The following is a 13,948-nucleotide window of genomic DNA, read 5'->3' on the forward strand; positions in this document are numbered from 1 at the left end:
ATAACAAGATAAGAGAAGGGGAAGGAAAAGTCACCAAGAACCAAGTGGATAGATGATTTACAAAGGTGTGATATAAGCTGATGGATATTAGCTAGGAACAGAGACAATAACTGGAAATTTTTAGAGAGGCTTATATATAACTGAGGATTTAATAGCGCAGATGGTGGGTTTTGTAGTGTCCTTCCATTACAAGTCCTTGAACTTCATGGAGATGCAACATTTTCTTTATTTTTTTTTATGACATATGCAACTTATGCAATTAATTAAATCACCGCTCACTGTTTTCTCTAAACTTTAATAGGTGACAGACTTGAGTAGTCAACATATTACATGACATTTGTAATATCATGTAACGCATCAATTTTGAATGCTGTTTTATTGTTTCTTTTTTTTATTCTCTCTGATATTGTCCTCATAACAAGGATGAAATGTTGGAGTTAATACGACTATTTTTATATATATATATTTTTTCAATATATTCAAGTCAATAAATCTATCTTTATACATTTGTTGACTTCACTTCATGAAAATGTCTAATACATTTCATTAAAAGCTTTAATTAGCATTTTACCATTACTTAGTTAATATCAGACAATGGTTAAAAGAAGCAATTTTTTTCATATACATTTTGATTATATGTAGGTCACTAATATCAACAAATCTGGAAAAACAAACAAAATTAATATTGTGGAAAATCTATGAAATAACCTGTTTTTGAATCAGCATATAACACAATTATTACACTTTATGATTTGAGTTTATTGTCTTGTAATGGGAAGAAGAGCACAAATGACTTTATATTTTTGTATCATTATCTATAATTTTTTTACTGCTGCAAACTTTTTTTTTTTTTTAAATGGGTAATCCTTTCTAGCGTCCAAACCATTATTTCCATTATATTGCTTAATAAATGATAATATGAAGTATATCTTTCCAAATGGTTATAACATGACATGATCACTTGAAAAATATAAAATACTTTTATCTTTATAATCAAAATGCCTCACAATTCTCATATTTTTCATTCACTATAAAATTACAGAAGAGAGTAAATTTACAAACATTTTACAAAAGATACTAATGTAAATTATTATATTAAAAAACTGGAATCTTGTTGCGCTGTATAAAAATACGATCATCATCTAATGTTAGAAGAGTCTGCAAGGGAAAAAAAAAACTATAGAATACATAAGATTAAAATTTATTAATCTTCTGACATTAAAATTAATACATTTTATTGAATTAATACATATGTAAGTCTGCTGCCACATTATGATAGATGCTAATTGAAAAGGAAGGCAGTGACAGCTAATCAATCAATATGCTGAAGGAATGATGCAGAGTTTGTAGACTGATGGCCTGAGTCTGAAAGACGTAAAGATTTGTACAATACCGATGGACTGCTCTTAAACAGATTCAGAGTTAGATGTCTAGAGAGAGCTTTGTTCATTGAGAATGTAGAAGCACAAATCCAGGAAAACTAAAGAAATTATGGTGGATGCAGATGAGTGTGTATGAAGCCACAAATGAGTTAAGCATGATCATTGAGTACCAAATCTAGCCTCTCAAGCAAAAATAATGAATACAATAGTGAATTCAGGAAAAATAAAGGTAACTGGAGGCTTAGGGATGCTGCAGTTTCTGTATATTAATGGCAGAAGTATCAGGAGTGACAGAGTTAGAATGGTGAGTCTGTTGCTGCGGTATGACAGAGAGGAGTTTAGAAGGAGGGCCATAATCGCAAATGTTATTAAGATGGTGTGGTGTGGAATTCGTGGACGTGTGGAATGAGTTTGATGGGCAAAGGGATTTATACAAGATGGATGGCCTGCATTTGAATGGATTTGGTGTGCAGAGACTGGAAAAAGTATTGCTGAATGAAGTGAAAATGGATGTGCAGAACCAGGGAAACTAGAACTACCAAGGGGGGGGGGAGTGGATATGCAGACATCAGTGAGATAGTTGAGTGTAAGAATGTATATAATGTACCTGAGCCAGTACTAAGGACAAAAAATCGGAATGGGATAGTTAGAATAATGCATCAAGATAGGGGTGGGACAAATGGACCACTGCATTTCATGTATACTAATGCCAGGAGTATTAGGAACAAGAAGGAAGAATTTTTTTGCCTTGATTGGCTCTTCCTGGCCACAGGTTATTGCCATTAGTGAAACATGGCTGACGGAAGATGATATAGTTACTGGGATAGAATGTGTAGGTTATAGTGTGTTTAGGAGGGACAGAGAGAATAAAATGGGGGGGGGGGGGTGTTATTGATGATAGCTGATGAACTGCAGCCAAGGAGAATTGAAGTTGTATCGCAGGATAGTGAAAAGAGCTCATTTGAGGCTATTTGGTGTGAGAATGAGACTGGCAGAACAAAATATGCAGTTGGGTGCTGCTATAGACCAGGTGATGGAATAGATGGTGGAGATAGTATGCATAAACAAATTGATGAAATGAGTGGGAGGAGGGTAATTATTATGGGGGATTTCAGCTATGATAACATTGATTGGAAGGAGGAGAGGACACATGTGAGGAAGGAAATGAATTTTATTCAATTATTAAGGATAACCACCTGAGACAGCATGTAACTGAAAACAACTCAAAAGATAATTGCAAATGCTGAAACGAAAAGGATGTCATTTTGCCTCTTTACAAGGCCTTGATAAGACCTCACTTGGACTATTGTGTGCAGGTCTGGTCTCCTTGTTTCCATTGTGATTCTGATATATTGGAGAGAGTACAAAGGAGAGTGTTAAAAATGATATCAGGATTGTGGAATACTGACTATGAAGACAGATTGAGAATTTGTAGACTGCAGATACTAGCAAACAGGAGAAAGAGGGGTGATATGATCAAGAGTTACAAACTTCTGAAAGGGTCATACGGGATTTCAATTGATGGAATTTTTCAATTTATGGAGGGTGGGGAAAGAACGAGAGAGCATCCTCGGAAGCTGAGAATGAAGGCTGCCAAGAATGGTGTGAGGACTAGATTTTTCTCTCAGAGGGTGGTGCGTGATTGGAATGGATTGCCATTGGTTGGAACAAGCAAAAGAAATGTGAGAGAGTAAATATTGTAGGTTTGCTACCCTGATACAACAGTACAGAGTTAAGGAGGGCAATGCTAGAAAATTCTATGCACAAGCTGTGTAAAAGTAGTGGATGCGAGTTTTAGATGTGTAGTGTGCTTGACAGCAGAAAAGACTTGTATAAAAGAGATGGCCTGTATTTGAATTCATTTATTTAGCATCAGAAGCATGTAACAATTATTACTGGGATGAGACATAATGTAGAGAGTCAGGGAAACTAGATCATGAAGGGAAAAATGGGTAAAATGTGTGTATGAGTAAAATGTTTAGCTATGGAATGCAAACATGATAAAGATACGAATGCTTAGAACATGGTTATGCATCTGGTGAAGAGGTGTAAAGAGACTCTTTGGGTTCAGACCTTTTGAGTAGGTCTGAACCCAAAAGGGTTCAGAAGGGAAGGGAAAAGAGAAAGTTCCAACAAGCCATATAGACTGCATATCTAATTATAAGAATAGGCTAGGTGATTATTTGTTATGTTTATACACAAATGCCAGTAGCATCAGAAACAAAAGGGACTGAATATTTATTGACTATGATGTAGTCTAAGATTGTTGACATCAGTGAAACTTGGCTATCAGAATCAGATATGGTAACTGAAATTAAGTGTAATGGATATACTTTTAGGAATGACAGAAGCGATAGGAGAGGTGGGGGGGTGTACTACTAATGATATCAGATGACTTAAGTCCAGTTAGTGTAGAAAAGCAAAAAAACAATGATGGCGATAATGTCACATGTAGCAGTGAGTTTGAGGCTATCTGGTGTGAAGTGAAGGTTAACAAAACAAAGTGTATGGTGGCATGTTGCTACAGACTTGGTGGTTCAGTTGCAGGGGATGAAGAAATGCATCGTCAATTAGCACTTGTAGGTATTAAACAAGTGATCATTATGGGTGACTTTAATTATCCAAACTTTGATTGGTAAGAAGAAAAATCTCATGATAAAAATGAACAGGAATTTAATGAATTGTTGTAAGACACTGTTCTCAAGTAGTAAGTGAAACAAAGAACTCTATGTCAAAGAGTGTTAGATTTGTTTATAGCATCAGAAGGGGTCTCTGTTAAGAATATGACTATTTTACCATAATTTGGTGACAGTGATCATGCTGTGCTTTCTTGGGAAGTATCTAATTATACTGATGGTCCTATTAAAGCAGGTAACATGCTGAACTACAAAGCTGGAAATTAGGATCAACTTAGAAGAATGCTATCTTTAGTCGTCCAATGGTATCAGTTACTGAATAGGAAAAATGTCAGCAATAACACATGGGAATCTTTGAAAAAGTGCTTAAATGAGGGCGATATCTGAATGTATCCCCAATGTTTGGAGAATAAATAGGTTGGGAGTGAAATGGATGTGCAACCTTATTAAGCAAGAGATTCACTAGAAAAGAAGATGATGTGGAAACAATATCATGAGAAACAGAGTGAGAGGTGTTATGAAATATGTAAAGCACAGGTCAGAAAAGTAACAAATATTGTGCAGAAAGCTAAATTGAAATACGAAACGAAACTGGCTATGCAGGCTAAATGCAATCCAGAGCCACAAGCAAAAGAAAGAATCAATGTGGAAGAATAACTTTATTGAATGCAGATGGTACTCGAGTATCATCTGCATTCAATTGGTGATTCAATTTGGGCTGTTTCATAAATTGTTTCATAAAAATCATTAAATGTTCACTCACTTTGGTAAGATAAATCACCCAGGTGTGTGTAACATGGTGCACAGTGCTACATTGGATGAAAAGTTAGAAGTGCATGAAAATGAGGTCGAACAGCTGTTGCATAACCTGGATAAGAATTTCTCAATAGGGACGTTTTCTAAAGGAAGGTTCAACTGAATTGGCTAGCCCAAGGAATGATATCACAGGAATGGAGTATATGATATAGTTCCAATGTACAAGGGCGGTGCAAAAACTGAGGTATCTAACTACTGACCTATCAGTATCTTTGGTATGGTAGTGAAGATTTTAGAGAAGATGGTAAGAACTCGCACACAGAAATGGGTGGACAAACAAGCTATACTGTGAAAGAGCAGCATGGGTTTACTAAAGGAAGGTCATGTTTTAGCAATTGCTCATGTTTTATAACAATGTTACAGCATTTGATAGGATACCACAAATTGGAGAATATGGTATTGGAATATAAACTCTTGAGTTGGTCAGTGGATGGTTAACAGATAGATATGAAAAAGTGGTATATAGTGGGTGTGACTCTGCCAGATTTAAGGTGACTAGTAGTGTACCTTAGGGTTCAGTCTTTGGATCATTGTTGTACAATCTATAAATTAATGACATTAGGAATGATCTAACAGGAGATGGTGGAAGTTTTCCCACTTGGTCATACCACAAATTAAAGATACCAAGTAATTATATACTTGGTTTAATCCTTTATCCAGGAGTAAGCAAACAAAGTTTGCACCTGAAATATAATCATGACTGTATATAGAAGCTAATGACTTCACATCACTTGCCTTAGTATTCCATAATGCAAAGCACATATCCTTTCAGGTATGTATAAGGCTATGCATTATGAGAAGTGTCACTACCCAGACTAGTTTTGACCTTTACTGAGGTCTCATCAATGGGAGCCAGACTTTTATTTGCTTACACTTAGATAAAGGATTAAACAAAGTACAGTAAAACCCCGAAGTTATGCAGTAGGTGGGACCAACAAAAAGCGCGAAAGTTGAATTCGCGTAACTCGGGATATAATTTTGCATGCAATTTATATATACAAACATACAATTGAGACCAAAGGTTTACAAAAACACCTATATTTTTTAAGAAATATGATCATAATTGTAGTTTTTTTGTACATAAAAAAAAGAAAGTTATTTCGATGTCAATGGTTTCATAACATCTAATAGATTCGTCTGACGGCATAATGTCTTTTTCTTGTCACGCAAAATTTCTTCATAGCAAGCTAATGATTTTTTTATTCCTTGACTTGTGGCTACAATTTGTTTCTCGTTAGAATCTATGTCCTCCAAAATCTGTAAACCTTAATTTTATGATTGTTCTCACTGTGGATTCCTGTAGATCAAACTTCTTTGCTAGCTCACAAATTTTCATTCCGCCTTCAAAATCCTTGTTGTTGAGTTTTCCAAAATGTTGAGTTTTGTTTCCAAAATCAACGTTTTTCTTTTCTTGCCAGCAGTAGAAGAATCAGACTTGCTTCTTTTGGATGACATTATTATTTTTTATGTGATAAAATTTTTATCAAGAACATAACATTAAACAATTGCAAGGTTTGTAGACTATAAAAATCGTGTATGAATGGCGACCGCACGAAACATGTCAGTGTTTGTTCACAGCATGTGCGACACTGGCGAATGTGGTCGGTGCCTGAAAGATATGACTAATGGTGAAGCAGGAAGGGAATATGTACATATAAGAAAGAAACCGTGTAGCTCCGAATTCGTGTAAGTCGGGGTAGCGTAAGTCAGGGTATGACTATATAATTTCTTCATCATCATCAAATTCCTGCCATGTACCCTCAAGGGGTATACAGGATACGATAGTACTTGATAGTACTACAAGAAAAATTTACATCATTACTAACTTCTTGTCTACAATTTTCCTCCAAATCAGCCTGTTACTTGTCAAGACTCCAACATTATCAGATCTTATATTTCTATCATCTAAGGCACTCTGTACCGTATCATTCCACCTATATCTTGGTCTTCCTCTGGGTCATTTTCCTGCCAACCTGTCAGAGAGCACCATTCTGTTTAAGTGACCATATGAACTGAGATTAGCTCTGCTAATGCATTCATGGATGCTGACAAGGTCAAGTTCTTTCCTAATATCCTCATTTTTAATATGATATTGTCATTGATGCCATCTGTTCGTGCCCTAATCTTTCTCAGGACTCTCATATTTGCTGTATTTAGTCTTTGGTCAAGTGCTTTACTTCTGATCCAGCTCTGAGATCCATAAGTTAAAACTGGTTTGTACACACCGTCTTGCAGCTAATTTAGTGTTCCGACTAATTTCTCTCTTATTCCATATGAATTTATTCAATTGACTTCCTACCATACCAGCTTTGTTGATTCTGTTGTCTATTTCCATATTTAATTTACCATCTTCACTAAAAATTGTGCCTAAGTAGCTGAAATGTTTTACTTGTTCCACAGGTTCTCCATTCCCAACGCAATTGACATTTTCAATGATTCTGCCTATTTTCATTGTCTTTGTCTTTTTATTGCTGACCTTCATACCATATCTATTACAGCAGTTATTCAATTTAGTCAGGGAATCTTGCAGACTTGTAGCAAATTTATTTAGAAGTATAACATCATCCGCATAAAGCAAAGAGCTGACATTAACATCTCCAATTTTGATATAAGGTTTAACACCACTTTCCTTCATAATGTGATCCATATAGATCACATTATGAAGCCAAAGGGGTCGATATCAACCCCCTGGGGTCGGTATGACATTGTTAGGGGTCTATTGGGGGTCGACAGAAAAATATAAGACATCATTATATGAGTAATATTTAATTCAGTTAACTTGGATTACCTCCGTGACAAAAGACATGGAGGTAATGACAACGCAATTAAGAGTGAATCGTGGGATCAGTACCTCCATCTTACAGGTCCATGAATAGGACCTTACTCATCCAATAAGATGGAGTAAGGTCATGAAAATAGTTACTGAGGCCAATCAAGTAGGCCAAAATGACGTATTTACCAATAAATGAATGTTGGTGGTTCCTGCCGGCCGGCGCAGTGGGAGCGAGATTGCAACACGTGCGTGGTTCTTATTTACTGATACTTACAAGCATTCGATCTCAGTCTCATTTTTGTGCATCGACATACAAGTGAGCATTAATGTTCTAAAATTCATCATCATACATAATATAATTCAATCATTATTCATTCACAAACTAAACTTCTCTATGTTGAAGAGTTGAGCAGCGCTGGTAGTAATACCAGCGATATTAATACCAGTAGTTTATTAATATCACTAGTAATACCAGTGATATTACTAGTGATAGTAATAGTAATATAATAATGTATACTATATTATACATACAATAAACACTGTAACTATAAAATAAACAATCTAAAAACTCACATAAGCATCTTTTTTTGTTTGTCCTATTATAATTACGTAATAGTAAAATACAGGGGGTCGATAAAAAGTCGAGAAACTCTTGAAGGCGTCGATGGGCAAATAACTTTGGCGACCCCTGATATAGATTAATGAATAACAGAGGGGGATAATGTACATCCTTGTCTGACACCAGATTTAACATTAAACCATCTTCCTGTACTTCCTTCAATTCTAACTGCTGACTTACAACTCAAATAAAGACTACATATCGCTTGATATAATGCCCCATTAACACATATAACAAGAGAGAAGTTTTGAATAACTTCTCTCTTGGCATCTTGTCATATGCCTTTTCCAGATCGACAAAACTTAAATACAGATATAATTTCTTGGTATCTTTCATTTTTTTAGTATAACCAAGTGGAAAAGCTTCCAACAACTATCTCTAACCCTGACTATTTTAATAATAAGTTGTAACACCTTTTGGCTACTCGTATATGAAAATATGACTTCAGCATTACTTCAATCTTAGTATCACCTGGTATGTACATGTACGGAGGGATGAATCAATCGACCGTGAGATGCGGTGATTGATTCATTCAATCCAGTACCCTTGGAGGGTAATGGATGGCAATGCTGTAGCTAATGAAGTTCTAACTGAGGCTCAGCTATTGCTGTTACCCTCCTGCCATGATCAGAGCTTTAATTGCTCAATAACACCTTATCCCTACACTGTCCTCTACAGATAACGGGGAAGATGAAAAGCATTCTTGCTTCGCCCCCTTAAGCCAGTTCTTATAAGGACTATAAGGACTTAGTATCACCTCTAAGACAACTGAAAGAACTTAATATACAGACAAGATCATCAAAAAGGAAAGACGAATTAATAAATAAAATTGAAGATAAACAAAAAAAATTAAAAAAAAAGAACTACAACTAAAAGAAAAAGAAATAATAAAATGTAAGGATGGAGGAGACTGTGGATCATCAAATGAAAACTCTTCAGGCTCAGAAGAGTTTATGGATTATGAAGAGCCAACTCATGCTAATAAAGAGAAAGCAAGAGATACAATTAAAGAAAATAGAATTTACTGATTCAAAGTTTTCTCAGTACAGTTATCATCTACACAAAAAGAAAATAACTCGCTTCCAAATCAAAAATGATAGCCATGAAATTGAAGTAATGGAAAGCGACTGTAAAAAAACTGGAAAACAGCTTAAAAGAAGCAGGTTACACAATTGCTTCTTCAGAGATTGAAGACCTCATCAGGTTCATCCAAAATTACCAGTGACACTTCAATAATCATAGCATCTCCTTTCTGCATTGCCTCATTAAATGTACAAGGATTCCATAGGCAAATTAAACCAGAAACTATATGAAAACTTATGCTACACCATAATATCAGGTTTTTGTTTCTCCAAGAAACATACTTCTGCAGATATAAAGATATAAAAAATTTAATGGATAGATATCCACTTCTTTCTTATTGGAGCTTTGGAAGAATTAACAGGATTGGAGTAGGAGTTCTTATTCTTGCCCCCCTCCTTGGGTCATTCTGTAATATCCAAAGGGATGCAGAAGAGAGAAAGTTGACAATAGATTGGAAATACTGCGGCTGTGTAATAATGTTTATGCTCCATCCAATGGAACAGTTAGATGAAAATTCTTCCAGGAATTGGAGCCATATTTATATGGTGCCCACTACATCATATCAGTTGGAGACTGGAACTGTATTGAAAGCCCCACATTAGACAAAATAGGAGGACACCCCAGGAGTGGAAAAGTGGGATATGCACAGTTAAAAACATGTCTTGACAATGCACAACTAGTAGACATATGGAGGATTTGCAATCCTAATCTCCAGGCATACACATACATGAATTGTGAAAAAGAAACTTGGAGAAAAATTAAGTGGATTGTTAGATTTATTTAATTAATTTATTTATTCATTCATTCAACTATATTATAGTTTGATATTGCTATACATTTTTTGATATATAACTGTTGAATTAATATGTTTAGCGACAAAACAATGGAGATGGTTAGTACTTCATTTAACTTTGATAGCATCAGTTTCATGTGATGGAATTGGAGTCATATTTATATGGTGCCCACTATATCAGTTAGAAACTAGAATTGTATTGAAAGCCCCACATTAGACAAAAAATAGGAGGACACCCCAGGAGTGGAAAAGTGGGATATGCACGGTTAAAAACATGTCTTGACAATGCTCAACTAGCAGACATATGGAGGATTTGCAATCCTAATCTCCAGGCATACATGAATCAAGGTATTGGTACTCATATTGATTGAATTTATATCTCTACTTCCCTTATAAATAGGATAATTCAGATAAAACATCTTGACATCAACATGTCAGATCATAATCCAGTTATTCTTAAGTTCCACTGAATGGAAAAAGTAGAGATCGCTTCTGGACAATGGAGACTTCCACCAAATTTTCCGTTGATCTTTTCAACTAAATTCCAGACCCTCTGTTCGAATTGGAATAATGTTACCTGGAATTGGGATATGTGGTTAAAATTCAAAGAATCAGTAAAGCAGAGTATGATGGAATGAGGAAAGGAACAGGCTTTCCTCAAAAGGAAAGAGTTGAAATATCTGTATAAAGCGAGAAACTGGTTTGTAATAAACCAACACAATGGTATAGAATGTAGCAACATCATTAGAAACATTAACACAGACATAAAACTAGAAAGGCAGAAACAAATAGAAGAAAGAAAGAAATTTTAAGATAAGAATACAACAGCACTTAGCAGATAGTCCTTCAGCTGCATTCAATAGACAATTTACAAAATTTCACAAAGAAAGGATCACTCAAAAACTATCACTCAAATCAGTGTTGATGGTGAAGACATGTTCACCACTCAAGACAGCCTTGACTCCTTTGAAAAGTACAAAAATTTGTTTGAAGATAATAGCACAGTGGGAAATTATAACTCTTGGAACAGGGGTTATAATTTCCCACTGTGCCATTAGAAACATTAACATAGAGATAGAACTGGAAAGGCAGAAACAAGTAGAAGAAAGAAATTTTAAGATAAGAATACAACAGCACTTAGCAGATAGCCCTTCAGCTGCATTCTTCAACAGACAATTTATAAAATTTCACAAAGAAAAGACTATCACTCAAATCAGTGTTGATAGAGAAGACATGTCCACTACTAAAGATATCCAAAAACACTACAAAATTCTGCTTGAAGACAATAGTAATGTTGGAAATTATAACTCCTGGAACATTAATGGCTTTCCTGTTCATATCCAAGACGTGCTAGACAGCCCCCATTACAGCATCTGAAGTTACCACAGCCTATAAAGAATGCCAGGCAAGAAATCCCCAGGGCCTGATGGTCTAGGGATAGAACTTTATCGTGAGGCCTGGGATTTTATTCTTCTCATTCTAGTTGCACTGTTTAATTCCCTTCTCTCATCAGGACACATACCAAGTGAATTTGTAGCGAGGACAGTATGGCTTGCTAAACCTAATAGAGATCACACCTAATCAGCAGCTGGAGACCTATTTCTCTATCTAATACTGACTACAAGATATTTTTCCACATTATCAATAACAGGCTCAAAGTGGGAATGAAATATATAATTAAAAGCAGACAGGTGTATGGAGTACCAGGTCGACCAGTAGAATTTAATCTATTTCTGCTACGTGATCTAATCCATTTAGTTAACACGAAAAAGCAGTCGATGGCAGTGCTATCAGTAGATCTTACTTAAGCATTTGATAATGTCTGGCATTCCTTTCTATTTCACATCCTCCAGCAAATTGGTGTAGGTAAAAAACTGCTATCTGTTATCGAAGGAGCTTATGCCAATTCAACCACCTGCCTCCTTGTTAATGGTTTCCTGTCAGACCCAGTAAAAATTCAAAAAGCAGTCGAGCAAGGTTGCCCTCTCAGTCCACTGCTCTTTGCATTGGTTCTTGAACCTTTCTTACAACAAGTCACATGCTGTGCGAGGAATACAAGTTCTTCAACTAAAAAGGAAAATAAGGTATAGCATATACCGATGATGTAGTCGGAACTTTGAAGGATAATGATTCCATATATATATTTTTTGGTATTTTGGAAAAATTTAGCAAAAGCAGCAGATTAATTACACAGTCCAGCACAATTTTTGCTGACTTTTATATGAGACTTGTTTTTAACTAATTTTGGTGTGCTGATTTCAAATATCAAACTCATTTTTCTCTATCACGTCAGGTTTTTCCTCTATGGCATTTTCTTTTTGCTAATTTGTAAGTTTTTGATAGTTTTAAGGAGGCAGTACTATTTAGAGGATTAAAAAAATCGATTTTTGAATATTATTTTCTGAAAGTATGTACTTTTAAAAATCTGTTCCTAACTTTTTATCAAGAAATTCGAAAAATTCCCGAAGATATAGCCTATTATTCAAAGCGGTGCGCTCACCGCTCTCGCTTGTTAGTAAACAAAAAAATGCATAAGAACCTGCAACGGCATGTACTGAAACTTTGAATGCAAGAGAGGCCGATAATTAGATACATAACTACTTAACAATATTCATTAAAAATTACAAGAATATTTATAAAAAAATAACAATTTTACTTACACATGAGTTTCAGGGAATAAATTTTTGTTTGTAGCAATTTCTGCTGTGTGTTCTGTTTTGGCAATCCCTTTGAATACTACAACAGTAGTCGGCCATCATGTGAGAATCCCATCTTCCTTGGTACTGATCTTCCGTAGTTTTATTTGCAACCATCGTAAATGAAGTCCAGGCCTCTTTCTCAATTTCGTTCATAGAGTTGATGAAATTTGGGTCTCTCGTTAAAGTTCTAATTTGCGGTCCATCAAATACACTGGCTTTAATTTTTTCATAACTAAGTCGTGGAAATTTTTCACATATGTATTGGAAACAGTCACCTTGTAAATCTAAAGCTTTAACATACTGCTTCATAAGACCTAGTTTGATGTGTAGAGGTGGAAAAATGAATTTTTCTCTGTCGATTAAAGGTTGATTTATAACATTCTGTTCTCCAACATTTAAGGATATTCTAAGAGGCCAATGTTTCTGACTCCAGTGTTGGTTTCTAGCTCGACTATCCCAGAAGCATAGAAAACACGGAAACTTTGTATATCCTCTTTGAAAGCCAAGTAAAAAGTTCACCATTTTAAGATCCACACAGATGATCCAGTTATGGTCTGTATATTTTAATAACTTCAGAACCTTTTTAATGTCCTCATATGTTTCCTTTAAGTGGACTGAATAGCCAATAGAAATTGAGCCATATACATTCCCATTGTGTAGTAAGACACACTCGAGACTTCTGCTTGAACTGTCGATAAATAAATGCCACTCATTTGGATGATATTGTACAACACTCATTTCAGTTAGTAAACTTGACACATTGTTATCAGTAAACAAACCCACACTTGTGTTTAAAATATTGTACAAGATTACTTTCCCTGCTATGATAAAAAGTTATCTTTGTATCTTGCTCCAGTAAGTTTTTTTCATTTAATCTTGAAGCTAACAATTCCGATGATTCCTTTGATAGGCCCAAATCTCTTATTAAGTCATTCAATTCCGCTTGAGTAAAACGTTGCGGTCCAGAACTAGAAATTAAATTTTCATTGTCTAAATCAACATCTGGGTCTTGCTCCTCAAGAACATCTGGCATGTCCCAATCATGCTCGTTCTCAAGTAAAGGAAGCCCTTTATAAATTGGCACGGCTATTTCATTGGAATGAGCAACTGGCCGAATTGCTGAGTCGAGATTTGGATACACAATTTT

At 35.3% G+C, this 13,948-nt stretch overlaps 1 protein-coding gene across 1 annotated transcript in view; it reads right to left on the bottom strand.

Annotated features, from left to right (window-relative positions):
- Nucleotides 1-869: 869 nt before the first annotated feature.
- Nucleotides 870-13,948, bottom strand: part of LOC150102777 (SID1 transmembrane family member 1-like) — a 582,520-nt gene continuing 569,441 nt past the window's right edge. Inside the window, exon 24 of the mRNA XM_090399394.1 lies at nt 870-1,158. Within this exon, the coding sequence (XP_090255520.1) occupies nt 1,096-1,158 (63 nt within the window). The 3' untranslated portion in view covers nt 870-1,095. The remainder of the gene's footprint in view (nt 1,159-13,948) is intronic.

The sequence above is a fragment of the Typopeltis vanoorti genome, chromosome 10, assembly GCF_054136105.1.
Source record: "Typopeltis vanoorti isolate ZY-2024b chromosome 10, IOZ_Tvanoo_1.0, whole genome shotgun sequence".
Classification (NCBI taxonomy): Eukaryota; Metazoa; Arthropoda; class Arachnida; order Uropygi; family Thelyphonidae; genus Typopeltis; species Typopeltis vanoorti.